General features: G+C 43.0%; 1 protein-coding gene across 1 annotated transcript in view; it reads right to left on the bottom strand.

Annotated features, from left to right (window-relative positions):
- Positions 1-222: 222 nt before the first annotated feature.
- The window catches only part of LOC138284946 (baculoviral IAP repeat-containing protein 1-like), a 579,119-nt gene continuing 552,319 nt past the window's right edge, over positions 223-27,022 (bottom strand). The window contains exon 16 of the mRNA XM_069224297.1: positions 223-4,366. Within this exon, the coding sequence (XP_069080398.1) occupies positions 4,029-4,366 (338 nt within the window). The 3' untranslated portion in view covers positions 223-4,028. The remainder of the gene's footprint in view (positions 4,367-27,022) is intronic.

Genomic DNA, 27,022 nt, shown 5'->3' with positions numbered 1-27,022 from the left:
AATGTGCATGTTGAAAGTTATATGGTGCACCATTTGGAAATCAGTACAGTATTACTCCATGTTAAAGGTAAAAGGTGAGCGTAGTTGATGTGGGTTACAGAGGTATGTTTGAAGGTAGCTTGCGGTTTAAAGCTAATGCATGATGCAGACAAATGTGTTAGGTGAGTACAGTACAAACCCTTTTCTGAAAAGTGTTCAAGGTATAAAAAGGCAGAGACCCCATTACTTTTGAGACATTTTATTTGCTGGGTGGCAGAATAACATCCTCCAAATGTGGGTGACTTGACAGACATGCTATGGCCATTGTCAGGAGTGGTCCCAGCCAGGAAGGCAATCATTATTGCACCTTTTAAAATCGGATTCCATGGGGATCGGACTGTGAAAGGTGTGATAATTAGCTCCTACTTCAAGTGGTGCCCTTTAAAATGGGGCCTAAGATGCAGATAATGGTGCCTTGCGCAGCAAAATCCACATGTATCAGAATTTACTGGGCATTTTTCATTTGTAAAATTAGGCAGGTTTTAGAAAATTGAGAGGCAAGCAGTAACTACCACAAAACTCGTATTTCTGATTCCAGGGATGAGAACAGACAGGTCCACTCATAAGAGGTCCTATGTGCCCACCATGTGGTGAAGGAGCACGTCCATTATCACATGATTGGTGATAGAAAATTGCCACTGGTTTACCGTACTGAATTACTACAAACCCCATATTTCAATAGGACCCTGTCACAATGACAAGATATCAACAATGACGTCATTAGAGTTGTCATCAGTGATTACTAATATATCATGACGGATGTAACGTGGCAGTTAATAAGCAGTACAAAGCTCAATATATTATAACTGGTGAATGTCAGTGTTTTTTGAGTTTGTAAAGATATGTTTTTGTCCCAGTACAACATCTAACTGTAATGTCACTTTAACCTATATGTTTTTTTGTGAATTTCTATTTTTTTAGTACACGCTAATATTTTATTACCATACCTTACCATAACATTGCTTTAACCTTTCCCTTATTCAGTGAATTTCTCAGTTTTTTTTTTATCACATTCAAACTTGAACATACACCTGGCCCCTCAGATGACCTACTACCAACGTTGTGCACGACCTTTGGCCATGTACAGTGAAGGGTTGATTGCGGAGCCTGTCCTATGACCAACCACCTCCTGCACACAGCCTTGTGGCATTTCCAGTGGGGCCTGGCTAACCCTGTGGCAGCCATCTAACCTCTTGCTGCACACTGCCTTCAGATGTGCTTGGCAGTGGGTTGGCTACAGGGCCTGGCCTGTGGCCAGACCTTGCACCAAACTGCACTGTGATTAGCCATTGCCCCACTGCGTAGTTCTAACTTTCTGACAGCTTTGGTGCTTTTCTGTTCAGTCATATTTCTGTATTGGAGAACAAAGATTCGTATGAGATTTAGCATTGGAGATCAAAGATTGGGGACCTTCCCTTTTTCTTGACCTCCACTTGGTGGATTACCCCACCTGGAGTTGCCCACCTATGGGGGTTAGGTACAAGCCCTGAAGCCAACCCCAGCTGTGCATACCCAAAGGCCATGCATTGCAGGGGCCCAGGGGGTTTGTCCACCAGCAGTGTGGGGTAGGCCACCCACAGCAAGGGATTGCCTGCTGGCTGTGGGATAGGAGGCAGGGCTTCGGAAACTAACAGGCCCTGTGGCCAGCACACCACAGTGCACTTCCAGAGGTCGTGCACAGCAGGGGGTTGCCTGCCCACAGTGAGTTTGTGCAGAGCTGTGGGATTTGTTGTTAAGTATTCATGATGTAGAAAGCATTTGTTTTCGCTTGCTTCACTCCCAATACACATGCTCCTCTCCATGCAATACAGCAGAGGGATGTTATTGGATAACTGGCACTGTGGCCACAAGGCAGATGCAGTGCACATAATTCACCATTAACACCCCAGCAGTGCCTGCTCTGCTGGAACATGAATGTCAACAAAAATGTTTTTCCTAACTTGTGCAGTGCTATTCTAGAGCTGTTACAGTTCACACCTCTGCCCTATATTCCGCAAATGCGCTATCAAAGTTGGAGCCTCAGGATTTCTGACATTTGCCTGACAAAAAATATGATAAGATTTGTAATTTTCCCTATGACCCTGAAGTCTAACTCAAAAATGTAAACAAGGGAGATGGAAAGCGGACCCAGAGGGAAGGAAATTATCAAAGACAGATTTAATCTTTACAAATTATTTTTCAAATATTTTTCACTCAGAAAAGTCAGAACATAATTTAAAAAGATGAAAGAGGTGTTAGAATATTAGAATATAAGAAAAGCACTAATCAACTTTCCACAGAATTCAGACATTCGGTCATCTTCAGTAGCCAAAGGAGCAGATTTATGGCACTCCAGGAGAAAGGTCATGCTACGTACAGCTTCTGCCTCAGTTACCAACAGATGACCTTTCCCACGGCGCCATAAGAGTCTTTGAGCACCAAAGCTTGTGCTTTCATGCAACATGTCAAATGCAGGAGATAAAACTGCCTTGTATCTCTGGTTTTCATCCTTATCCCAGCATAAACATCCTAACTGCTCTACTTTTGCACACAAGCTGGGAGAGGTTGGGAGTAACAGGGCATTGAATGAAGGGGATGGACCTATGAGGTGGGGAAGCAGCACTCAAGGAAGACAGACAGAAAACAAATGCACTGTCATCGAGTGCTAAATGTAAAAAAGAAAAAAGAAACAGTAGTCCACTAAATGTGAGTAGTGGAAGGATACCAGCCAGTCAATCACAAGAGAGGCAAACAGGTTGTGTTCCAGGGAAGAAACAAACACAGGAAGATGAAGGCAAGCCACTGAATAGGAAACAAGCAAATGAGAGTGCTAAAACATCCAAACAAGAGTAAGCAATGGGTAGCCTGTACACCCATTGTAAGTTCACAATAGTTTTTTCCCACTCACAATATTGTTAGTGCATATTGTGGGATGTGTTAAGTGCTGAATCTACGGGGTGGTGCCATAGTGCCTCCAGGTTCATTGTATAATCCACCACCCTTATTTTGCATGCTGACAGATGCAAGACCAGAATTCTGACCAACGTAGCTTCTTTCAGACAGGCACAGCCCAATACTGGAGTGAAATATGTATGGAGTGGATATTTACGTTTACTAGCCAGAACGTTACAGACACACACAATAAATTAGTGAACTGTTGCATATATAGTGAGAAGGAGGGGAGGCGAGAGATGAATGAATGAAGGAGTTAACGTGTATTATAAAGCACACAGACACTAGGAGTGTCCCACTGTTATAAGACTAACAGTTCGTAGAGATACGAAAGTGTGCAAATGAAGCGACAGGGAAATGGGGCATAATGGGTCAGCAGGAAACATTAAAAAAGACCAAGTCAATGGAGAGAGGCATGCAGCAGACTAGTTTGAGTCAGAGAGTAACAAAGAGCATTGGAGAGGTGGATGCTAAGGGAAAGCAGCACACGGGGAGAGAGACTTAGAAAAAAAGAGTTCCCTGAATGTGAGCAATGAAAATGTATAAGCATCCAGTCAAATGGATGACAAAAAGGTTATGCTGCATGGGAGGGACAAACATAAGAATGGAAAGGCAAGGTCTGCTCTTTGAGGTAGGCGTGACCTAAAAATGGGACACTAACAATAGTCAGTGCTTAATTTGTGCTTGTTGTTTCCGGTGCGGTGCACCGGCACTTATTTCTGAGGGCCGGCACTTAGTTTTCTGCCTCAAGCATTTACTGCGAGCAAAAGACACGTGGGAAAGACGGAGGAAGAGTAAAAAGAAAAAGCGTCAGAAAGGGAAAAAGCAGGAAGCTGACAGAGTGAGCTGAAGGGGCAGGGAGTGGCTGTAGGTGGAGTGAAGAGGCCCGAGATGGCTTCAGGATTACGCTGCCTCACTATTATGTGCTCCCACTTTAAATTGCAGCAGCCGCGTGATTAAGAGGAGAGCTTTGAGCACCGGCATCTTTTCATTTACAAATTAAGCACTGACAATAGCCCTTCACTCTACTGCTTTTGCTATAATTCAAATACTTAAGTTTACATCAACTTCCAAAAAAGTGTCAGATTCTTTGCCTGGGGGTGCCGCTCTTTCATGGAATTGAACATTGCTACATCTTCTTCGTCGAACAGTAAACCATAAGTAACGACCTCTGTGATGCTGGGAAGTCTAGAGATGCATCGAACAAATGCTGTCATTGTGGTTGCATGGGCCTTAATTAGGTGTTTGGCGGCTTTGGCAACATTTAGCTCCCTTAAACAAGGCAGATTATCTAAGGTTTGAAAGAACTCTCTCCATCCAGATTCTGTAATTTCCTCACACAGGATACAATGCAGTGTCTCGAGATTCACAAGGCATCCATCTTTGGCTGCATTTGCTGAAACAAAATGAAACGTATAGTTGATATAGTCATCACTTCATGAAAAGATCAGACGATGTACATGGTCATTCCTTCACATTACTTCCCCACATTAAGTGTCCTCTAATTACCAAACTTCACTGCTGTACAGAAATGAACCTCCCAATGACTACCTGTGGCATTTGATGCAACAGACCTTAATTCCACCACCTTGCAGTTTTTCACCTCTATTTATATGAGGACATGCATTGTCCTGTTTCCTTTATTTACTCCTTGAAAATACAAAAAGATTCTCCCACAACATCAAGAAGTGCACGGCTACAATTCAGCAAGTTCTTTTCAGTTAAACACTAAACCCTGGCTCATAACATATACAACTAAGAACTCTGTATGGGAGTTGTCTTACACAGCCTGCTTATGGAATCAACCTGCCCTGGAAGTTTCAAGGTTATGTAAGCACTTGCACGTAATCCCTTTTGTATAGTACCTCAGGGGTCAAGGAAAGACTCTTCTCAGACGTCTATGGTTCTAGTATAAGCAGGTACGTGAAGACATTCTGCCTATCTGTCCAACTCGGAAATAGCATGTGGTAAGTCAGACAAGTACAGAAAATTGTGCTTCTTTTGAGGGACTCTCCATGATGTTCTTTGTGAATTCTAGGCCAACAGTGGAGCAGCTGAGCAGCTAGACACCATGGAGTGTTAAAAAAACATCATTACATTTCTAAAAATACATGCATATGTAACAAATATTTGTATATAATGCTAATATTTACCTGGGTGTAGTGTTTTTCTATATTTGACTGCTTAATTAGATAAAACGTAACAGGTAGCAAAGTATGAGGGCATGTTTATCAGCTAAACACATGCGCAGATATACCATTTTACTTCTCCATTTACTCTCAAAACACAAAAAAAATATGGAAAAACAAGAAGATGGCCAAAAAATAAGTATAGATAAGTACAGAGGGAGATGTGAAAAAAATAAATACCATAAACACCGGGAGCCCTAATTACAAGCTAGACTTCCAAGAAAACGATGGCCCAGCTAATGCATAAACAAAAAAGAAAATTTTTAAATCAGAAATGATTAGGTCTCTTTTCTTTTAAACATATTTTATTGAATTTTATAATGACAATACTGGTTACATAAACCTTCATGGTGTCACGTTTAGAAGACTCTGAACTCGTCCATATATGTCAGCTGATTAAACTGCAGGTAATCACCATTGTTGTATAAGGAAAACATGAAACATTTTCCCACAGTAATAGTAAATCGTCCCAAACAATATCCACTAATAACTGCAGTCACATAGCCCACCCCAATAGTTGCATCAGTAGTGATGAAGCAGAAAATAAAGGTTTTCATTTATTAGCGCTTAAACGTAGTGTTGAAATAATCATGTGTGACTTTAACCGAACTAATAAAGATTGTACGGGGACAAAATGTGCCCTCAGAGTAGTTTGCTAACATTTATAAGCGTGCTTTATATAACGTGATGTATTAGAATTGCACTAATCCGACATAATCGTAAACGTGTGCTATGATTTGCTTGTTTGAAATGTTTTAGCTTAGCATTACTTTAGTAGAGGCTTCGGCCTAGTTGCCTGGTCTCACGGTTTAGATACTCGTATTTTTCCAATGTGCTAATAAACGTGTATTTTTGCTTGAAGCTGTACTTTTCCACTGAGATCGTTCACATGCTTATCTTAAGGTTTCGTGCCAGCTTGGCATATTTTTCTCCTTACTCCAAGGTCAATCTGCAGGTGCGGACAATGGAAGCTCTGAAAGTGAGTTAATTGGTATAAAATGTTGCAACTTGCGTACCCATCTCCAAGGATAATGTATGCTTAAGTAAAAGCTTGAGAACTGTTGTTTTTGATTGGATAATTTGAAGCTAACCTATGAACCCTCCAATGGAAGACCCTACTGGACTTGAACTGTTGTCTATAAAAACCAGGTGCACGAGAAGAAATTAGCCATTACCAGCTCGATACCCGCCATTTTGCAGGACACCGTAGCTATTATGGCCCACCTTGCTGCGATGCCATTTTGAAAGAGACTCTGATGCTTTCTCTAATCGAGAGAAAGAGACTTTAAATGATTCTTGCCCTAGAGACTTTAACTTTGATCCCTTTGCATGAAGTAGTAGTTTTATTTTGCCGCCGTGAGGCAATTGCCCCGTCCACCCCTGCCCCTTTTGCCCCGTCCCATGCTGATCAAAACGGTACCCATGCTGATCGAGAAACGGTACCTGTGAGACGAAGATTTCCTTGTATGCTGATCGTAATTGGTAAATATGAAAGGAAATTGTACAATTGCATTGTGTTTCTTTTAGGTAACCAACTGCTGATTTTTGACAAGATCCCTAGTTAGGAGTTTTCTAAATTAATGTTGCTAAATTGTTTTGCATGAAGTCCCACATGCCGATGCTAATTTGAGGTTAGATGAGGATTCCTTCTGTTGCACGATGCAATTTGAGACCTTGTTATGCTGACTAAATGTATGCAATTAGCTCGTTACAGATCATAGTATTAGTGATTTGCATTGCTATCATCGAATGCCTTGTTATTCAAATGCTGCATAGATTGCACTTGTTTCGCCGCTATGGACAGCTATTAATGTTCATTTATGTTTATCGTTTGGTGTTGAGACACATTTATATTGTGCTAGCTTTGTTAATATAGGGAAATAAATTCACTAACTTTGAATAAACTGGTGTGGTTATTCCTGACTGAAAGGTCAGGGTTCGCCGAAATGTATTCTGGACTAGTTGTCAAGTGTTATGTTGATCAGGGTATTGCTTATGTTCGTTATTGATTATTGATTTAACGAAATTGACTGATTAAGGGTGTCGTGGGTCCCACTTAGCCAAAAGATTCATCGGCCTAAAAGAGCGTCCAAATACAGGTAAATTATTAGTGCGGACCGCTCTATCAGTAGATGGTAGCAGAGGACGGTTTCGCCTTTTGGGACCCCGTACTCTTAAAGTACATGGTGTTGAATTGACGGTTACGCCCTTTGAGACCCCACTCGAGAAGTTGAATTAGATTTTTCTTGGGTAAAATAGATTGACAGAATGATGATGGGCTAGGTCCACCGCGACTTTCCCGGGATCTCGGAGCTTGCGAATGAAGAGAATGGAGGTGTGGAATCGGCGTTGGCGGTACTAGTGATGGTATGAGTGAAATTAGGGTTTTGCGCTTGCACAGCTTATTGCCGCAGATTGGGTGAAAAAGGTTGCAAGGAATTTTTTTCTTTTTAGAGGATAGCGGAGGTGCGACTCCGAGTGTAGAAGTAGAGAAGTTGTCGAACTTCATAGAAATAGCGGAGGTGCGACTCCGAGTGTGAGAGTAGGGAAGTCGTCGAACTTCATGTGCGTGTGGCGCTTTGTGCATAAAAAGGTCCACGTGGTTGTTGTTGTTGAGACGGGCCCTGCGAGGTCAAGAGACTCCGGAGTATGTTGATTTATGTTGTGGTCTGGGCGGTTTAGTAGGTTGATCGGGCGTGGTCAACGAGTCGGTACGTGTGTTAAGGGAGTGAAAGGAACTTCGACTTCGGGCTTTGACAAAATTCTAAGTGCAATAGAATAGATCATTGACAAGTTGAGAGTAGGTCTGCGGGTCAGATTTGCTTGCGAACGTGGGGACCGAGAAAGATGGAATAACTGCTGAGGCTAGTGAAAAATCCCTAAGGTCCTGAAGCGATTGTGTTACCCTTCCTGTAGTAAACCAACAGATCTGTTTTATTTTTTGGTAGCTCGCGATACATGCAAGAAGTTGTTTCGAGAGGAGCTGAGTGAAGGAGGACTAGCCGCGAGGCTTTGTCAGCCGCAGTGTGTGTGAGTGTGACGTCACTAGGAGCCGCGCTGGGATAGGTTGGTTGCAAAGAAGGGTCGCGCACGGATTGGACGCAGTCCGTGGGGCTCGATTGGAAGGGGAAAGGCAAGCGAAGAGTATTCCGGGAATTAAAGTCACCTATTGATTACAAACTTTGTGAAATAAAAGACGAGAAAATGAAATTTTTTAAAGCATTAAGGAGTGCGATGAAGGGGGAGTCTTACATTAAAGCGAGCGTAGGAGAGGAGACGCCACCCGAAGGTACACCAGCTTACATTGTAATGGAGGAAAAAGGGGTAGCTCCGTGCCTTTGGCTAAAGCAATGGCACAAGCTGACAGAGAAACATGGGAGCGTAGCATTCCCGATCCATGGGACATTCAATATAAGGATACTAGAGAATTTGAGATTCACGATGTACGACATGAAGGTACCTCCAAGGCCAGCACAGTTTGAGGCTCTAGCAATTTGGGAACTGATGGCTAGACAGCAACAGCAAAATAAGTTCGAGAGCAGGATAAGAAAGGTAGAAAAGACACTAGCGGACGCTAGGTGGGATAATGCACAGAAGGTGTGGAGGTCAGATGTACTGCAGGGGATAAAATTGTTTCCCGCAATTACTAAGGAAGAAGAGGAGACAGGTAAGAAAGCTACCTGTAAGACAAACAGGAGGTGTTCCAAGGATAGAGAGGACGAGGAAAAGTTGAGAAGGGAAGAGGAGTTAGAGGATGAGGAGTTAATCATGCAATTGCTGAACGACCGTCCACCACCTTATGCAGAGAGTGGACAAGGTCCAAGTACCAGTTCTGCCCCTCCGGCATCGGTACAGAACGGTGAAAGTCAGAGTTCAGGAGCATCATCGGGATCTAAGGACCCGAGTCTACTGTTCACCCCGCAGATACCGCAGGTTAGGAGAATATATCCAGATGTGCCCATGTTGAAACCAGCAGAAAATTATCAGCCGCAGATTCCAGGATACTATAGCAGTGACAACAGTGCAGGAATGATTCTAGATCCAACCGTAAGGAGAGTACAGAGTGGTCACAACCCAACATTGGCACAAGCTGAATCAACTCAGTTTTTGATGCCTCAAAAGCAGATGCAAGGGGGAAATGCACATGCTCAGATGACGGGGAGTCAAATGGGCATGCCGGCAATGATGACCCATAGTGTGGGAATGAACATGCCTCAGAACATGGGAAATGGACAAAACCCAGATGCGATATCGCTACCCATTACTGTAGGTCCACCGGTACCTTTATACAGTCAGCCTAACTTAGGTATGAGCGGTCAGGGATCAATGCTGCAGAATGGGACCGAAAGGAGGTGCATAGAAAACACTCCAGGGATAACTCCGATAGCGGCTCAGCCAACTGGATCCGGATCCTTGATGGAGTTTAGTCCCATATGTGCTCAGTCAACACTGGTGAGGTCGAGTCCCCCACTGATGATACCGCTGTCATCGAATACTGAAAAGTTGCTGCAACCATCAATGGCAGTCGATGTGAATGCTACACTGATGGGGTTGAATGCGCAACAGCTGACACAGTGGTTCAACAGTCTAAATTCCACACAAAGTTCAGCCAGTGGGAAGGGAGAAGATTATCTGAATAGGGTCAGGTTGAACATGGAAGCACAAGAGTTGGCGGAAGGGACTATGGGTGTGAATAGGTTAGAGTCCTACTCGGAAGAAGAGCTGAGGTATCTATGTCCCAGGATTACGAAGGAAGTGAATAAGGTACATAAAAGCTTGCAGGAAATAGCTGACAAAAACGGGGTTGATATAGACAAGACAAAACACTTGAGCAGAAGCTATAGATTGGATTTTGGGACCACAGATTTTGAACACATGAGGTCAGCAGGCATGAAGGCGCACCTTAGAGAATTGCTGCAGAGTGCACAAGTGTGGAGGTGCTTAGACAAGTGGGAAAGCAGATGGGTAAAGAGAAAGGAAAAGAGGAGGGACAGTGCTACAGAGCTCAACGAGAAAAGACCACAGAGTAGCGAGGCAGTAACCATGTTACCAATGAGGGAGACAGCAGGGGGAAAATTAATACATGTACCATGGCACAGAAGCGACATTCAGTCATTTACGGATGATTTTCCCAAACTGAGAGAGAAGCCGATTGAATGGTATCAACAGACTGATAGGTTTGTGAAGCTTGCAAAACGTCTCTGGGAAGACCTGAACACCCTCTTTGAGATTGTGGTTCCGGCAGATTTGTGGGAGGATTGCAAAAGAGCTGTAGGTTGGCCGACAAGTGAACCAGAGAGAGACAGGGATACGGGTGCACCATCACCTATGGTGATGAGCTTGTACTACAAGGTGATTGAGCATTTGAAGACGAAGGTTGCCGCGAAAAATGTGGATTGGCAGAAGATCGATCGAACGGCCCAAGAGGCTAAAGAGTCGATTCATAGTTACTATGAGAGGTTGTTGAAGGCGTTTAAGAACTACAGCGGCACGGAAACATTAGAGGCGAAGGACATGCTTCATTTCGTGTTTAGATTTGTGGAAGGGCTGAGACCAGAGATAAGTCAGATGATAAAGTCGCATTTGATTTGTTGGCAGTCGAAACCGATTGATGAGGTGTTGAATTATGCGAAATACTGTAGCGACGAAATTGAAGTGAAACAGAAAAGGTTGAAAGAGAAGGTGATGATGATGCAACTTAAAGCAGCCCAGACAGGTCTGCAAGGTTTGCAAGGGATGCAAGGGTTCCAACAGCAGGTACCGCAACCGCAGCCGCAGTTGCAGGGAAATATGATGTTTCAGCCACAGGCCAGAGGCAGAGGAGGTTTTGTGAATAATGGTCCGGATTTGAACACTGTTGTGACTCGAGTGCAGGCAATGAAGAAGGTGATGCCGTGTCACGTGTGCGGAATTGTCGGTCATTGGAAACGCGAGTGCCCGATGGTGGTGCAGGAAGGTGCAGGTGTTGGTCAGCAAAACAATGATGTCAATGCATTTCAGACAATGAGGGGACCGAAAATGAGAGGTTCAAACCCAAATTTTCAGACCGTAAATCAGTTGCAGGGATTACAACCTATGCAGCCGCAGCAGATGCAGATGCCTCGTATGCAGATGACGCAAATGCAGCCAATGCAACAGCAGTTACCCATGGTACCTAATCAGCAAATGCAAATACCTTTGGCACCAATGAGTCAGCAGCAAGTGATGGTTCCTCCACAGGTTTTGGGTCAGGTAATGAGTACAAATGGCACAGTACAACAGTTCCCACTACACAGTGAGAGTGGAATAAACAATGTATGGGAGAGTGAAAGTTCAGAAGAAGAAGGAGATTGTGTGCTTGCAGCATCCTTGGAAGTTGATCAAAAGGGTCCGTACGTAGAGGGAAGAGTAATGGGTCATCGTGTTTCATTCTTGGTTGACACAGGAGCCACGCGTTCAACCGTTAAGAGCAGTGAAGTACCAAATTTGCCACTCTCAGGGAGGACAGTTCAAGTAGTAGGAGTAGCAAACAGGCACCTGACGAACCCAATAACAGATCCGGTACCAGTCAGCATCGGTAACTATCAAGGGGTACATCAGTTTGTGGTATGTGACTCAAGCCCGATAGCACTGTTAGGGAGAGACTTGTTGTGCAAATTGGGTTGTTCGATTATGTGCTCGAACGAGGGAATAACAATTCAGACGAGCAGTGATGGGGAAGAAGAGGACAGTGTAGAGGGGGACGAGATGGAAACTGTTGATGAAGAATATCCTCTGATTTGTCTTTTCCCGATGATAACTGAAGAAGATATTCCAGCCGAATTACGGGAAACAGTCGGAAAGGAAGTGTGGGATATGACAGGGAAAGAGGTGGGATTGATGAAAGGAGTGGAACCAGTGAAAGTGACTGTAAAGCCCAATGCAATCTTTCCCCAGACCCCACAATACCACATGGCACAAGACACCCTCATGAAAGTTGCTCAACTTATTGACGAATTTGTAAAGCAGGGAGTACTGAAAGAAGTGTTAAGCAGTCCATGTAATTCACCAATAATGGGACTAATAAAGCCAAGTGGAAAGGTCCGACTAGTGCAGGACTTGAGGAAAATAAATGACATCATAGTCAAGTGTTGCCCTGTCGTACCAAATCCAGCTGTGATAATGTTTCAAGTCCCTTGCGATGCCGAGTGGTTCTCAGTCATTGACTTGTCACAGGCATTCTTTTCTGTGCCTCTTCATGAGGACAGCCAATTCCTCTTTTGTTTCAAATTCCTAGACAGAGTGTACAGTTGGTGTCGAATTCCTCAAGGGTTCTCTGAGTCACCGTCAATCTTCAATCAGGTTCTAAAGAAAGATTTGGAGGCATTAGAATTGCCATTCGAGTCAACTCTAGTACAGTACATCGACGACTTACTGGTCGCATCTAAGACAGAAAGTGGTTGCACAGCCGATACCATTGCTCTGTTGAACCATTTGGGAAGGAATGGACACAAGGTGTCTCCTTCCAAATTGCAGTTCTGTCAGAAGAAAGTTAAATACTTGGGTCACCAAATAGAGAAAGGGTCACGGAGAATAATGAAGGAAAGAATAACGAGTGTACTTCAAATGAGTCCACCCAAGACAAGGAGGGAGGTGAGGACGTTTTTGGGAATGGTGGGCTACTGTCGCCAGTGGATTCCCAACTTCTCAACTCTAGCAAAGCCTTTACTGAAACTGACCCAGAAGGATGCCTTTGATCAAATTGAGCTGAAAGGAGATGAGATGGATGCTTTTATTGAATTGAAAGAATGCATGTGCAGGGCTCCAGCTTTAGGTATGCCTGATTACACAAAGCCTTTCACATTGTTTTGTCATGAACGTGATGCATGTTCTTTGTCTGTCTTGACCCAAGCCCATGGTGGCGTAAACAGACCAGTAGCGTATTTTTCAGCTACCTTGGATCCGGTCGCAGCAGCACTTCCAGGGTGTTTGCGCGCCGTAGCAGCAGTTGGTATCAGCCTCACTCAGAGTGAAAGAATAGTGATGGGACACCCAGTAACAGTCATGGTCCCTCACTCAGTTGAGATACTTTTGACCCGCTCCCGAACGCAACACATGACCGGAGCAAGACTCACAAGGTATGAAACGATAATTCTGGGCTCACCGAACGTGCAGCTGAAAAGGTGCACTACGTTGAATCCAGCAACCTTGCTTCCTGGTGAAAATGCTGAAATTGAGAACGCTGAAGACGTCGAGCACGACTGCCTTCAGGTGACTGAATTTTGCACAAAACCTCGACCTGACATTAAGGATGCTAAGCTTGATGAAAATGACCAAATTGTTTTCGTTGATGGTTCATGTCTAAGAGATGGGATGGGAATTTTGAAAGCAGGATATGCTGTATGTACTGTAACAGGTGTCTTGGAAGCGGGCTGGCTTCAAGGAGTCTATTCTGCACAAGTAGCAGAACTTGTAGCCCTTACAAGAGCATGTCAACTGTCTGCATTGATGAAAGTCACCATTTACACTGATAGTCAGTACGGGTTCGGAATTGTGCATGACTTTGGACAACTATGGTCACAGAGAGGTTTCCTGACTTCTTCAGGATCCCCAGTGAAAAACGGGGAGAGAATAAGGGAATTGTTACATGCCATTTAAATGCCAGCCGAAGTTGCAGTGGTAAAGTGTAGTGCTCATACGAAAGGACAGGATTATGTTTCTCTGGGAAATGCATATGCGGATCAAGTTGCAAGATTTTGTGCCTTGAACTGTATATTACTCAGGGATGAATGGAATTCGATAAGTGAGCCAGAACTCGAACCAGCTGAAGCATTTGCCTTAAAGGTCGTAGATACAATAGATGAATTAAAAGCATTACAGAATAACGTCAGGGAGGACGAAAGAGATTCCTGGATTAAATCACAGTGTATAAAGAGACCAGACGAGTTATGGGTTTCAAATGAGGGAAAATTTGTTTTGCCAAACAGTCTCTTATCACAGCTTGCGCGGTTCTATCATGGGCAAGCTCACCTAGGGAGAGATGCCATGATAAGATTGTTCAAAACTGATTGGTTTAACCCCAGATTTCGTCAAGCTGCAGAAGCAGTTTGCCATCGATGTGTCACTTGCCAGCAGATGAACCCAGGAAAGGGAACAGTTGTGAACGCGAGCCACATTGGTAGAGCAAGTGGCCCGTTTAGTCGAATGCAGATGGACTTCATTGAGATGCCTGTGCATGGAGGTCTGAAGTATGTGTTGGTGATTGTGTGCATTTTTAGTCACTGGATTGAGGCATACCCCACACGTAGAAATGACAGCCTTACAGTTGCAAAGCTACTGTTGAGAGAGTTGATACCACGTTTCGGATTCCCGATCTCTTTAGAATCAGATAGGGGAAGTCACTTCAATAACGAGGTGATAAAGTTACTTTGCGAAGCGCTGAACATTGAGCAAAAACTGCATTGTAGCTATCGCCCTGAAGCATCAGGACTGGTGGAGCAGATGAATGGTACACTGAAATCAAGAATGGCGAAAATATGTGCATCGACAAATTTGAAATGGCCTGACGCATTGCCCTTGGTGCTAATGTCAATGAGAAACACCCCTGATAGAAAGACTGGATTGTCTCCGCACAAAATTCTCATGGGCAGGGCTATGAGACTTCCTGCAGTTCCCGCAAACGCGCTTTTGAATATTACAGATGATATGGTGTTAGACTACTGCAAGGGTCTAGCTGACGTGGTTCGCTCTTTCTCTCACCAGGTGGAAGCAACCACCTTACCACCGATCCAAGGTCCAGGACACGCACTGAAAGCAGGTGACTGGGTCGTGGTAAAGAAGCACGTGAGGAAGTCGTGTCTGGAACCCCGTTGGAAAGGCCCTTTCCAAGTGATCCTGACGACAACTACCGCTGTGAAGTGTGCGGGGGTTCCCAACTGGATTCACGCCAGTCACACAAAGAAAGTGTTGTGTCCCACAGATGAAGAAGTTGAAGCGCTGAAACTGCCAGTGCCTGATAAAACAGTGCTGAGTGCTGAGACAGAACAAAACCGAACTGAAAGCGAACAGGCAGAAGCAGGAGAGAGAGAGATATTATTGGAGGACGAAGAGACCAACTCACTTGGGGAAGACCAAGGAGAAAGTTCAGACAGCGACGAAGAAGCTGAAGGTGACAAAGAACCTGAAGCAGCTGAGGGTAGCAAAGAGCCTGAAGCAGCTGAGGGTGACAAGGAACCTGACGCAGCTGAAAGTGATACAGAGCCTGACGAAAGTAACGGTGACGAAGGGCTCAAAAAAGGTGAAAAAGCAGGAGAGCCTGATCAGAGGAGGGCTTTCCCAGAAGCAGACGATACAGAAAAAGAAAAGGAGAACGTGATCGATTCCCCAGAAGGAGGGGACAAGGCAGGACAGAACGAAAAGGTTCAAGCTTCCACAGAAAGGGTCGCAGGTCCATCAAATGGACATGGTGCAAAGAGGAGACTAAGTATATCACCAGTAAAACAAAGGACTGAAGAAAGTTTGAACGACGGTGGAAGGCCAAAAGTGAAAGAGAAAAGAAAGGAAGTGTCTGTCGTGGTACCAACCTCAAGTGAAGGGAAAGACTTGACAAAAGAGGAAAGTACCAGCGAGGCAGAATCGAAAAGAGAAGCAAAATTGAAAAGGAAAAGGATACCGAATAGGAGATATTCCGGTCCAGAATGGGCATATGTAGCCAATGACAATTGGACTGACGAATTTGTATCTCTAAGCCTCGAGAACGAAGAAGAAGAGATACCAATAGAAAAGAAAAGTTTTATGGACTCTGTTGATTGAAAGGGTGATAAATGATATCGCTTGCTACAATATAACGTGAAACAAACAACCAGCTGAGACATTGCTAAACCGGATGAGACATTTGCTGAACTGATCAGGACTGAGTTATTGCCGAATTGAGACAAATGCTGCTAACCGATAAGTGACTGGCCTCCTGAAGAAAACTGTGTGAACATTGCGCTCGTTCAGCTTTGTAACTGAATTGCTAAATAGTTTCTTTATAGGTGCTTCTAGCTCTCTGATTCTATACAGATCATGACGCAAAACAGCAGAAAGAAATATTGTAAATATGTGTGTATAGGCTTGATAATTGCATGTGTACTAATAATAATGGCAATAGTGCTTGCAATGCATGGAAAGGGTGAGAATGAGAAAATTGACGCTTCTACTTTTGCTCCTGTTACTGTCACTGAACTAACCGCATTGAAAAGACTAGAATTAGATGAGAGACACTTGCATGATAAGAAGGAGCTTTCATATAATGTTTTCTATCGCTTGCTAACAGAATATGTTGAGACCATGGATGCGAAAGATTGTTATGTGTGTACACAGATACCGACATCAGTAAAGGAAGGGGTGACTTATCAACACATGCCTCTTACATACGGGATTACATGTAGTATAGTAATGTCTAGATTTTATGGTCAAACTAACATACAGTATTTTTACTCAAATTACGATGTTACCTTTGCATATGTTCCTATAATAGCGCAGCTAAGCCAGATTGCTAAAGATTGGGATGCTAAAATAATGAGGGAATTTTTCGAGCCAATGCTACCTTTTGAAACGGCTCACGCTCATAGGGAAAATCTTACCTGCTCGCTCTCTGCAGTAGAAATAAGCTTTTTAGATCATACAGATGATAGAAGGGCACAAATGAATGCGAAATTAGAAAAGGAGCTACATAAGAGGGCTTCAGTAGATAATTATGATTTTGCTGCAATAAAAACACAAGGGAGAATAGCTTTAGATGCTTGGCATGTAGGGAAGTTTTGTATATATCGAGGTGAATATTATTATGACAACATTTTTGTAGGAGCGAGTGAGTGTAAACATACGTTTATCTTTAAGGCCAAATGGACATTCATGATGAACGGACTTGACCCTGTCATTCCAGGTGTATATTACATTTGTGGGTATAATGCCTATTATCGTCTTCCAAAGGGATGGTGGGGGAGATGTTATTTGGGTATAGTGTTCCCAAAGGTTTATCAACTGGATGACCTATCGATGATTCAAAAGACATCTGGATCCCATCGTATCCAGAAAAGAGAGACCGCAGCTGCTGTGGTAGGAGATATATTTGGAGCCATGATTCCTTCATTGGGAGTTGTGCTGAATTCCATCAAAATAAGAAAGTTGTCTACTATAGTGGATAACATGTTGACAAAGTTTTCAGGTGCTATAATCCTGATAGATGCTGAACTTGCATCGGAAAGAGCTATGACTCTTCAAAATAGGCTTGCTTTAGACATTCTTTTAGCAAAGGATGGCGGCGTTTGCAAAATGCTTGGTGCACGACACTGTTGTACGTATATTCCTGATAACAGTGTGAAAATTAAAACTATGCTTGCTAATCTAACAAAAGAGAGTGCAGATTTGAAGGAATTGAAAGAACCAGGAGTGTGGGAGAAGGTTGGAAAAAGACCTGCTTCAGTGGGAAATTGGATTGGGGGAATTTGGAATGGAATATTACTAAAAATAATAGAGGGAATATTAATTGTACTGATTTGCATATTTGGAATTTGGGGAATAAAAAGGGGAATAATAATGATTATGGAAAGAATTAAAAGAAGAAAGGAAGAGAAAATAATGAAAAGAATGGCAGAAGAATACAAAGCGAAAACTAGGGGAACTAAAAGGAAAAGAGAACTGACAGAATTTTAATGGAATAAAATTTGTGGGCATGAGTTTGTGTGATGACAAGTAGTCATCAGAGGAGGGATTGATGAAGCAGAAAATAAAGGTTTTCATTTATTAGCGCTTAAACATAGTGTTGAAATAATCATGTGTGACTTTAACCGAACTAATAAAGATTGTACGGGGACAAAATGTGCCCTCAGAGTAGTTTGCTAACATTTATAAGCGTGCTTTATATAACGTGATGTATTAGAATTGCACTAATCCGACATAATCATAAACGTGTGCTATGATTTGCTTGCTTGAAATGTTTTAGCTTAGCATTACTTTAGTAGAGGCTTCGGCCTAGTTGCCTGGTCTCACGGTTTAGATGCTCGTATTTTTCCAATGTGCTAATAAACGTGTATTTTTGCTTGAAGCTGTACTTTTCCACTGAGATCGTTCACATGCTTATCTTAAGGTTTCGTGCCAGCTTGGCATATTTTTCTCCTTACTCCAAGGTCAATCTGCAGGTGCGGACAATGGAAGCTCTGAAAGTGAGTTAATTGGTATAAAATGTTGCAACTTGCGTACCCATCTCCAAGGATAATGTATGCTTAAGTAAAAGCTTGAGAACTGTCGTTTTTGATTGGATAATTTGAAGCTAACCTATGAACCCTCCAATGGAAGACCCTACTGGACTTGAACTGTTGTCTATAAAAACCAGGTGCACGAGAAGAAATTAGCCATTACCAGCTCGATACCCGCCATTTTGCAGGACACCGTAGCTATTATGGCCCACCTTGCTGCGATGCCATTTTGAAAGAAACTCTGATGCTTTCTCTAATCGAGAGAAAGAGACTTTAAATGATTCTTGCCCTAGAGACTTTAACTTTGATCCCTTTGCATGAAGTAGTAGTTTTATTTTGCCGCCGTGAGGCAATTGCCCCATCCACCCCTGCCCCTTTTGCCCCGTCCCATGCTGATCGAAACGGTACCCATGCTGATCGAGAAACGGTACCTGTGAGACGAAGATTTCCTTGTATGCTGATCGTAATTGGTAAATATGAAAGGAAATTGTACAATTGCATTGTGTTTCTTTTAGGTAACCAACTGCTGATTTTTGACAAGATCCCTAGTTAGGAGTTTTTTAAATTAATGTTGCTAAATTGTTTTGCATGAAGTCCCACATGCCGATGCTAATTTGAGGTTAGATGAGGATTCCTTCTGTTGCACGATGCAATTTGAGACCTTGTTATGCTGACTAAATGTATGCAATTAGCTCGTTACAGATCATAGTATTAGTGATTTGCATTGCTATCATCGAATGCCTTGTTATTCAAATGCTGCATAGATTGCACTTGTTTCGCCGCTATGGACAGCTATTAATGTTCATTTATGTTTATCATTTGGTGTTGAGACACATTTATATTGTGCTAGCTTTGTTAATATAGGGAAATAAATTCACTAACTTTGAATAAACTGGTGTGGTTATTCCTGACTGAAAGGTCAGGGTTCGCCGAAATGTATTCTGGACTAGTTGTCAAGTGTTATGTTGATCAGGGTATTGCTTATGTTCGTTATTGATTATTGATTTAACGAAATTGACTGATTAAGGGTGTCGTGGGTCCCACTTAGCCAAAAGATTCATCGGCCTAAAAGAGCGTCCAAATACAGGTAAATTATTAGTGCGGACCGCTCTATCAGTAGTATTTCTAAATAATCAACAGGAGCGGCAGCGCTCCTGGGCAATGAAATATAATCAGCTCATGGGTATTATTTCGGTTGCAGAGATTCGTTGGCGAGGGCAGGAAGCCCAGGTACAACTACTCAAAGTTCTCCCCAAGTACAAGAGAAGATTCCTAAGAGTCTTCCTCCCAGTCTTAGCCAATATCTTGAATGTCTGCCAGTACGGCTTCCCATGCCTGCGCCATTTTCAAGGTGCCTACTTCCTGTGTAGCTTCCCGTAGTAGTATGTCTCCTCCAATGCCCACTTTTCTAGCTCTCTACACCATTTCAGTATCCAGGGCCCCCCAGGTAATTTTAAATTCGTTGTGAAATCCGTTTTTGCCAGTAGGAAAGCGAGATCTTGGAACCTACTAGTGGCTTTAGTTTTGGGGGTATGTAGGAACCAACTTAAGAGACAGTGTCCCGGTGTGCAAGGAACTTCCCTACTCACAATAGTCTACAGAGTCTCCGTAATCTCTTCCCAGTAGGATCGTATCCGATGGAAGGACTACAACATATGTAGTAGATATGCCCCACCTCACCACATCTAGGACAGGCCTGATTCCCTATTTAAAAATAATGATGGATACATTCTGGGGTTAGATATGCCCTTTGTAAAATATCAAAATGAAGCAACTTGAAGCAAGCTTTTCTGTATATACGGGGGGTCCTATCAAGAATGGAAGCGCAGGCAGCCTCTGGTATCGGCATTCCCAGGTCACCCTCCCAGCTATTCTTCAGTTTCTCCAATGAATGACACAGGTCTTCCCCAGTGGCCTGGTATAAACAGGAGACAACTTTAATGGTACCAGTGGAAAGGGCTATGTAATGACTGCATTTGTGGGCCAGAGAGTCAGTAGCCCCCAGTAGCCCCCATCCGCCAGTGTTTCCAGACCCTCATGGTGACTGCTCTGTGTAGGAGGAAGTGTCCCTGTGGTAGGTCAAATTCTGACATAAGTCCCCAAAGGGAAGCAACTCCCCCTTTTTATACAGTTCTCCCGGCGTAGTGGCCCCTTCAACCACCCACTCTTCCAGACCCCTCCAGTCTCCTCCATGTGGTAGTTCTATCATTGTAAGCGGGAGATCTGGGGTATATGGGATCTTGGTATGAGTTTTTCATAAACATCGGGCCCAGCATCTAGTTATCAACCAGAATTCCCCTGTGTCCCTAGACGAGACCCGTTGCACCTGCAGTTGAGTCTTCACCTGGGCCGGCAGTGAGGCACAAACGGCCAAGAGTCCTGGCAGGTCTTTGACGGGCCGCCAGCCATTGTAGAAACCACTGGTGCTGAGCAGCCAGATAATATGCCTCAAAATCTGGCACTGCCAGTCCTCCCGCTTTCATTGGGCATTGAAGCGTAGCCAAGGCCACCCATTTACAGGCAGGCTCCCAAAGTAAGGCTACTAGCAAGCAATCTAAATCTCTGAATATTGCCCAAGTTATCCATGCAGGAAGTGTCACAAAAAGTATAGGAGGCAAGGGAGGGCAACCATCTTCAGCAGGGCTGTTCTACCTGTCATGGAGAGGGGGAGTGTTTTCCAGAAATCTATTCTTGATTTGAGGGATCTCACAGCCCCACCCACATTACCTTCAAGGAGGTCTACTCGGTCGTGGTAGATCTTAGCCCCCAAGGAGGGCAAACCTCTAGGAGCCCATTGCAGGTGAGACAAGACCTCAGGTGGCTTTGTATCCGGGGTTGCTGGAAGCACACAAGTCTTCTGCCAGTTTGCCTTAAGCCCCAACAGCAGGCCAAAATCCTCTAACATGGTCTTAGCCCTCTCTTGTTCACTGTGCATGTCCTTCAGAAACAGTAAAAGATCATCAGCACTGTGATGCCAGTGCCCTTCCGCAGTCAACCCACGGAAGTGGATTTCCAGTCGTGCCCAAGCCACGAGGGACTCCATGGCCATGGCCAGGGCAAAGAGCAGTGGTGACAAAGGGCACCCCTGCCACATTCCTCGCCCCACCCTGTAGCTTTGCAAGTTTTATGAGGAGGCCAGGTCCACATAGAGATGTAGATGATTTATTAAGTCTTCAGCAACAACCCCAGACATGTCCTATCCAGTCCAGTCTGCCCAGAAACTGTCAGCTTTTCCATTCTGCAGCCCACAATCTAGAATCTAGTAGAGTCAGCATCAACATTGCTAAGCTACAACACATTTCCCTTCTGCAGAACATTATACATACAGTACATATTTTATCTTGTTAAAAGTAACTTTACAAACATACATAGTCCTTGTGCCAGTTTGGTCTCCTTCTTTACTGTTCCTCTCTTTCCACCGCTGACTTTGATTCCTCGCCAAATTGTGCCTTCCCATTTCTTTTCTTCCTTGCTTTCTACCCACCATTCATGTTCAAACTCATTGCACAATGTTATTTTTCACACATTCCACTTTTCCCCGTGCTCCAACCATACATTATTTCCAATTACTTTTTTAATTTTCTTGGGTTCAGACCACTTTGTATGACTAGGTTTATTACTGCGCAGTTTTCAGCCAATCACCCATAGTAAATTTGTGTGTGCTCCTTTTCAATCTTTCATTATGTATGTGGACATATTTTTCTTGATACTTGCCTACCCTTTGCTCCAAAGCTTTCCTGTCTACTTCCTTCTTGCATGACTTGAACATCCATGCTAATCTACCTTTCAATAATGAGAAGGGGGTCTCTCTGGTAACTGAATGTGGTTTACTACGGTAACTCCATAACATCTCCTTAACGGCCTCTTTACAGTTCATTTCACTTTTCTCTGCCAATTGCACACTCTCCTTTAAAACATGATTAAATCTTTCCACAAGACCATTATCTCTTGGGATATACACTGTAGTTTTATGATACTTCTCTCCAGATTTTTTAAAGAATTCCTCAAACTTTTCTGCAATAAATTGAGGACCATTGTCACTGACAATACACTCTGGGAAACCCTCTCTCCTAAAGACCTCCATTAAAACTATAGCCCACCTTCCTTCTATTCCCTTGCCGCGGAATGGTCCACAAATGTCAATGGCTAGTTTTGGCCAAGGCCTTTCTGGAAGATTAGTCAATGTAATGGATGATTCTTCTGATCTGTGAGATTTATCATTACACATGCACACTGTGCAATGAAGCACAAACCTCTGAAATCTCTTTATCCATACGTGGCCACCAGAAACTTACACATGCCTTTCTTTTCATGCCAGACATTCCACCATGCCCCTCTTGCAATAAACCCATTAACCTCCCTCACAACCCCACAGGCACTACCAACCTTTCATTCCTTCTTAATACACCATCCACAAAAGATAATAAAGACCATATCATTTTGTACTCAGAAAGCTCACTTCTCCTGATTTCCTGATATCTATAACCGACACACAATTACTTTATGTGCAGTTTCCCACTAATAGAAAAACATTGGAGTTTGAGCAAATGAATAGGCAAGCCATATACTGTTAAAACTATTGAGAATTCATAAATAGGACTGTAACGGTTTTATACAAAGTTTTTGTTTATTATAACTTTGGTCTTTCAATACTAAGCCAGTATATCATCATACTTTTAGGAAGAAGAACATTCTTTTGGGCCTTTCTCCTTTATATATGAGGTACATGGGAAAAATAGCTGAGACCCGAAAGATAGAATGGAATTATAATAAGGAAGTGGGTCTACTATGAAGAATTCGTACATATGTTGCATTGTATTGAGGTCAGTACGAGACTTAACATTTTTAGGTGTATCTTATCCATTTAATTTCCAATCTAGAAATACAATCTGGCCCTCTCTTTGATTCTATAGCCTTAGACATCACTTTGGAACTTGTGAATATATGGACAACTAAGGTACTTACCTTTAGAAATAGTGAGTATGATCACCTAGGTGATGGCACTTAATATAGGTCCTATTCTATTAAATGAATTTTGGGGACTTTTTCGGAATACTATTCTGTGCATGGTTGGTTTTCTCGAAAGACATTCACTTTTCTATCACTTGAGCTCTTGGCTGTATTCACGGTTAATGTATAGCCATTTAACTATCTCTATAACATATAAGTAATAATGGCAACGGGCATCTGGTGTTGGTTCTCTTTCTACATTCTATATTACTATTATACACCTTGGTTGACTTGGTGTGTTTTTTAATCTATCTATAATGTGAAGTTATTATTGCAATTTCTATATAAATATTGAATAACTAGTAATACAATGTTTTGTATCATAATTTATCAGCCTTGAAGAAGTCCATTTTTGGATGAAACACGTGTCGGCTGATGCTCCATGTGGGCTCAACATACATCCTTTGGCCCACTCTCTTCTGAATTGGATTATCACAATAAGAATACACAACGTTTTCTGGGACAGATGCAATCCTGTGCATCTTCTTGTATTTCTTTTTTGTGCTTCAATTTGTTTTTTATGATATATGTTCTTTGTAAAAAAAAAATCTTTGTATACAAGACAAATTGGTATATATACTATAATAATATGAGAACTAACTCTGTTGCCGTTATCATATAAATATTATTTCAAGAATAAGTAGGAACGCACAATTTTCTTCTCGAGCCAAGCATTGGCCTCAAATACTTTGACATAATCAACATTTTGTGTGCTCCACTGTTTTTTTTTTTGTTGATGTTACTGGTTTTCTTTTCTAGAACTCTGGCATGCACATTATGGCAACAATGTGTCTTAGTGTATGAGCACCTTGAATTATCATTACAACTAGAGGACTGTGGGAATGTGCATCTAATGTATCTTCAGTGTTGCCAATCCTTTGTTTCATTCTCCTGATTTCCGCCTGCTTAGTAGAACTGGATAAGCATTCTGTGAGTTGCTTTACAACATCGTGTTCCACAGCAGCTTGTTTCCATTCTTCTTCTGTTATGGCACCACTGCACAATTCACTCACACTAGCCACAACTCATTCCTCACAACTGTCATGTCTTCCATCTACATCACATTTATTCAACAGTAATCTAGACAAGCGATCAGCACATACTTCAAATTGAATGAATATTCTTGTAAACGATATAGCCACTTGGCAATACTTGGTGTCGCCCTTCCTGATCCTTTTGTAGTGAATGTGTCTACTAAGGGTTTGTGGTTGGTTCTCAATTCGGATTTCATTCCCCCCACATAGGTTTTGACATGGCATATGCCCTACAGCACAATAGTGCCTCCCTTTCCACAACTCAGTATGTAACTTCCGCACCTTTAAGAGTTCTTGACACAAAAGCTACTTCCATTTCATGACCACTGGCATCTACCAGTATAATTGTTTCATCACGAGGAATGTATGGTTTTAATGCTGCGGCTTTTACAATATATGATTTGACCCTCTCAAACACTTGATGACATTCCTGTATCCATTGATTTATTGCACACACTTTTTCATCAATGCCCTCCATACATGTACTTTTTCTGTGACGAGGCGAAGACCGGTGGCGCCTCACTTACGGGCCGCGGTCAGATCGGCGGTACGCGTTTCGGACGGCCGTTTCTGCACGGTCAGCTTTTTGGCTAAACTTTCCCTTTGGGCACTGTTTACGCTGCCCTCGCTCTTGCCCTCTTTACTTGCTTACCTGTTCTTGCTGTTTTACTCTTCTTTTTTTCTCCCTTTTTTCTTTTCCTTGCCTTAGCCATGTTTATTCTTCCCAAGAGTCTGTGTTCCTTTCCCTGCATGCTTTGCTCTCTACCTTTCTATACTATGGCTATTTTTCCATTCACCAGAATGTGGTCTTTCCCAATCCAAGATTGTGTCTTCAATATGTTCTGTATGTCGCTTCCTGTTTTTCAGTATATAAGCACAAGTTGGTTTTCTGTCCCTTGCGTTGCAAACACTTCCTTCATGGTTGTGCTCCTCGCTCCCATATCCTGTGATTTTGGATTTCTCCTGTTTTTTTCCCACCTGCAGTTTGTTCCAGTTCTTTTTTGTGCATTTGTTCTTCTTTTTCCAGGAGTCCTTGATTCTGAGGTTTTTACCACGTTGGGTTTTTTCCTCTGGGACTCCTTCTGGAAGTTACGGCCTGCTTGGTGTTTTATTGTCAGCAGAACCATGGCTACTGGAAAGGGTCGCCTCTATCTTGGTCAATCCAGAACAAGCAGGAAACCAAGGGCCAGATGTAGGAAGCACTTTGCGAGTCGCAAACGGCAAAATTTGCCGTTTGCGACTCGCAAATGCGTGTTTCCTATGCAGAAATGCATTTTGCGAGTCGTTACCGACTCGCAAAATGCATTTCCGAATCGCAAATAGGAAGGGGTGTTCCCTTCCTATTTGCGATTCGCAATGGTATGCAATTCCATTTGTGACCGCTTATGCGGTCGCAAATGGAGTCGCAGTTACCATCCACTTGAAGTGGATGGTAACCCATTCGCAAACGGGAAGGGGTCCCCATGGGACCCCTTCCCCTTTGTGAATGGACCCCAAAATATTTTTTCAGGGCAGGGAGTGGTCCAAGGGACCACTCCCTGCCCTGAAAAAAACGAAACAAAAGGTTTCGGATTTTTTGAAATGCAGCTCGTTTTCCCTTAGGGAAAACGGGCTACATTTAAAAAAAAAAAAAAACTGCTTTATTGAAAAGCAGGTCGCTAACATGGAGGCCTGCTGACTACAGCAGGCCTCCATGTTAGCGAGTGCCTATACTCGCTATGGGGCCGCAACTTGCGACCCACCTCATTAATATTAATGAGGTGGGTCATTGCGACCCCATAGCGAGTTGCAGTCGGTGTCTGAGACACCGTACTGCATAGCAATTTGCGAGTTGCAAATTGCGAGTCGGAAGGACTCGCAATTTGCAACTCGCAAATTGCCACCTACCTACATCTGGCCCTAAGTGGTGCCCAGAGACTGGCTGATTATAGCGGTAAGAAGCACTCAAGTTGTGATATTTTCAGCAAAATGTTGCACAAACCTTGAATAATATTCGGCCAAACCGAGAAATGATTGTAATTATTCTCTGTATATTGGTGAAGGTGCACATTCAGTCGCTTCTAACAGCTTCATCTTAGGTTTAACCCCTTCGCCAGATAAAGTGTGACCGAGATAATCTACTTACAGCAAGCCAAGCTTGCATTTGTCCATGCTTACAGTGAAGCCAGCATCTTGTAGTTTACATAAAACTTCATTAAATTTGCCATTATGACCATCCATGTCTACACCCCACACTAGAATGTCATGAAATACCAGAACATTTGAAATTCCTTCCAATACTTTTCCTATCAGTCTCTGAAATACCTCAGAAGCTGATGCTAACACAAATGGCATCCGTACAAACTGAAATGCACCTTCTGGAGTTATGAATGAGGTAAGATGTCTATAATCAGAGTGTAGCCGAATCTGATGGTATGCACTTGACAGATCTATAGAAGAGAAATAATTTGCATCCTTAATAAATGAGACTATCCGATTTATGTGTGGTAACGGGCGACGATCTACCCATATGCTTTGATTTAAATCCCTCAAGTCAACACACACGCGTAACTTTCCACTGGCTTTAAAAGCTAAAACTATCGGACTTAACTACTATTCTATTGGCTCTATCACCCCTGCT

This window comes from Pleurodeles waltl, chromosome 1_1 (genome assembly GCF_031143425.1).
Source record: "Pleurodeles waltl isolate 20211129_DDA chromosome 1_1, aPleWal1.hap1.20221129, whole genome shotgun sequence".
In the NCBI taxonomy this organism is placed as follows: Eukaryota; Metazoa; Chordata; class Amphibia; order Caudata; family Salamandridae; genus Pleurodeles; species Pleurodeles waltl.
The sequence above is the reverse complement of the archived record's forward strand: the minus strand, read 5'-3'. Positions and strand labels throughout refer to the sequence as shown.